The 3,338-nt window shown below is 63.6% G+C and overlaps 1 protein-coding gene across 1 annotated transcript in view; it reads left to right on the top strand.

Moving 5' to 3' along the window:
- Positions 1-1,882: 1,882 nt before the first annotated feature.
- Positions 1,883-3,338, top strand: part of Pfkp (phosphofructokinase, platelet) — a 60,942-nt gene continuing 59,486 nt past the window's right edge. Inside the window, exon 1 of the mRNA XM_013009377.1 lies at positions 1,883-2,067. Within this exon, the coding sequence (XP_012864831.1) occupies positions 1,956-2,067 (112 nt within the window). The 5' untranslated portion in view covers positions 1,883-1,955. The remainder of the gene's footprint in view (positions 2,068-3,338) is intronic.

Genomic DNA, 3,338 nt, shown 5'->3' with positions numbered 1-3,338 from the left:
TGTGGGGACTGCAGCCTGTGAGGGATAAGCAGAGAGGAGATGGCCCCCTTAGAAATGGACCTTAGGGATCTATCAAGGGACAAAAGTGATCTGCACTTCGCCACTGTAGCCGAAGCTCAGAGAGAAAGAGAGCAGCCGGAAAGGAATAGCCTGATGAGATGCTGGCCCATCTTTGTTATCCCCTGAAAGGGGGAGGGGAGGGCAGCAGGATTGGGAGTTCCACACCAGCAAGAAGATAAAGAGCGTTTGGCTAAGATAAAATCCAGGGTGCACCATCTTTTTTTGTTGTTGTTTTGTTTTTTGTTTTTTTTTGGGTCCGGTCGTGGGGCCTGAACTCTGGGCCTGGGCACTGTCCCTCAGCTCTTCAGCTCAAGGCTAGCGCTCTACCACTTGAGCCACAGCGCCACTTCCGGCTTTTTTTTTGCTTATGTGGTGCTGAGGAATCGAACCCAGGGCCTCGAGCATGCAAGGCAAGCGCTCTACCACTGAGCCACCTTCCCAGCCCCATCTTTTTTTTTTTTTTAATATTTTGGAGTATTATCTGCTTTAGGGAAAGCATGAATGATCAGCACGCCAGTTCTAGAGCAGAGATCCTCACTTTCCATCCACAGAAGTCCCGGTGGCTGGGTGCTTAGCGCCAGTGGTACCCGAAACATTTTCAGAACGTCTTTTTTTCTTTCTTTTTCTTTTTTTATAGGAATCATTCCCATTCATTAGGGCAGCTTCTCTCCAACTTTGCACTCCACAGGAAAACCTAGCCATCTTGTTAAAAATACATATTCCCTGGCTGCATTCCCAGAAAATTCGACTGGAAAAGGGGGCAGGAGCCTCTGGGGCCTCCCTCAGCCAGGCTTTCTTGTCAAGTCCATTCGGATTTCCGCGATGGTTCCATCCATTCGGACCTCATCCATCCTCATCCTCAGCAGTTTTTTTTTTCTTTCCTTTTTGTCATACTAAAATATTGATGCTTACATAAGCCAGTGGGCGAGGCAAACATCCCATATTTTTTAATTTTTTTCAGGACTGCCCTATTTTTTTTAAAGCTTCTGTTGATTTTATAGCCTTCGCTCAGTCTTTTCCATTTCTCAATCCGTCACCTAAGGATCTCGCTTCCGCATCACGAGCGACGGGGACACCGGCCACCCAGGCGGCCGCTCCGGAGCAGGCTGGAGCTTCCTAAGAAGCTCCCCAAGAAATGACGCGATCGACCGCACACGATCATCGATCATGCTGTCTCAGCATGGCTAGGGGTGGCTCAGCCGCCCGACCGCACCGGGCGTGTCCGGCCTGCGCCCGCGGGTGTCCGATCGCGCCCTCCACGCCCTCCTCCGCCGGATGCCCGCTCCCGCGCCAAGGCGCGTCCCCCGGACAGACGCCCGGGCTCCCGGGGAACCCCACCCACGTGTCCCCGTCCAGATCCCGATTTCAGGCTGAAGACGAAATTCAGGGGCAGGGGGCGGACAGGCCACCCCCCCCCACGAGAAAACAACATGGGGGGGTCATGCCTCCGCTGCGAGCGCCGCCCCCAGGGAGAATCCGGTGGAGATCCGGGCGCGCCGCGACCCTTTCAAAACCGCCACCCCAACAGCCGGAGCAGCCCCGGCCCGCCGCGAGCCGCGCAGGCCGAGGCGGGGGGCTCCGCGGGCGGCGCGACCACCCGCGACCTTTCGCTCGCGGCAGTCGCCACCTGCTGCGCCACCTGCGCGCGGTGACCCTCCGCGTCCCAGGCTCCCGCGTGCGCGCGCTCCTCTCCACCCTCCGCTCCCGCCCCACCCACTTCACCCCGCCCCCGCCGCCGCCCATTGGCCCTCCGGAGGGTAGCGGGGCGGGGCAGGGGGCGGTCCCTGCCCGGAGCTGGCGGGGCGGCGGTTCCGAGGCGGACGCGCGTGGGTCAGGTCCTCACTGCCTGCTGCGCGCCGGAGCGATCCGGCGTCCGCCCCACCAGTCTCTTCGCCATGGGCGACGTGACTTCCGAGTCCTCGAGCAGCTCCCTCGGGAAGTACCTGGAGCACCTTTCCGGGGCTGGCCGGGCCATCGGTGTGCTGACCAGCGGCGGGGATGCCCAAGGTGCGCGCTGGCTCTCCCGCCGTCCCCTCCCTCCCCACCCCCCGGAGGGGAGGACGGTGGCGGGGGTGGAAAGGGCTGCGGAGGGTGGGTGGCGGGGAAGCGGGGAATCCGGGGAGAGAAGCGGTCGGATCGGGCGGGGGAAGGGGGGGGCGGGAAGGAGACCGGGCACCTGGGCGCGTCAGTGGTGACGCGAGCCGGGGAAAGCGCCGGGCTGCGGGGCCGGGGCGCGGAGGATACAGGGATGGAGCTGCGGGGTATTCCGCCCTCCGATCGTTTCCGCCTCTAGGCTTGTTTCGTTAATGGAGATGGGCGGGGGAGGGGGCGGGCGTCTCCTGGCATCCCCCTGGTAGATTGGGCAGCTGCTGAGTCGTAGGGGCGAGGGAGGGTCCCTTCCTAAACACCACCACCGCCCAGCTCGATCTTTTCCTGCTCCCGCTCTGAACCCCCGCAGCGTCGGGGAACCCCCCCATCCCAGCGGGGTCCCCCACGGGGCTTCCCGCCCCGCGCGTTCCCCGCGCGCGGCAGGCGGAGCCTCGGCGGCGGCTGCTGCATTGCGGGACACGGCGGGGTCGCGCGCAGGGGGTCCCGGCCGTGCCTCGCGTTTCCCGCTAGGAGCTTATTATTGTTGTTGTCAAATGGCTTTCCTCCGCTCTGATCTTCAGTGCTCTTCCGGCTTGTGTCACAATTGAAAAGTGAAATGGGTCCCTGGGCCCTCGCTGCCCGCTTCCCCTGGCTGGGGAGTGTGGGACACCAGGAAGGCGCGACCCGCCTTCGGGACGCCTTTCTTCCTCTCCCCCCGCCCCCCGCACATTCCCAAACTTTGAGGCCGATTTCAGGGTGGAAAGGACCTGAGATCCGGGGCCCTTGGATGCGATCCGTGAAGAGTAATGTCACGGTAAACGCGAGGGCAGCGCCGGGGCTCGGCCGAGCCCACGTTCCGGGTCCACGTGGGGACGGCGGCGGTGCGGTTTCCGGCTCCAGGTTCAACCCCCGGGACCGGAGTGGAGCCGCCCACGGGGTGGGGTGGGGTGGGGAGTTGATCCTGCTCCGGAGCCGGCCCCCGCCGTATTTCCGCTCCCGTCGGGGCCGCACGAGGTGGCGGGATGCTCGGGGTCGGAGCCCCGGTGCTGCCGCCCATCCGCCCCGAGGTGACCTTCAACTTGCCCTTGAGCGGGGCGGGGCCGGGCCGGCATGGGTGCTTCAGGTTGGGGAGCCGCCGAGGGCCCCGCCCCTCCCACCGCGGGCGCCTACGTGATGCCCGGCCCGTCGCC

This window comes from Dipodomys ordii, unplaced genomic scaffold (assembly GCF_000151885.1).
Source record: "Dipodomys ordii isolate 6190 unplaced genomic scaffold, Dord_2.0 Scaffold9, whole genome shotgun sequence".
Classification (NCBI taxonomy): Eukaryota; Metazoa; Chordata; class Mammalia; order Rodentia; family Heteromyidae; genus Dipodomys; species Dipodomys ordii.
The sequence above is the reverse complement of the archived record's forward strand: the minus strand, read 5'-3'. Positions and strand labels throughout refer to the sequence as shown.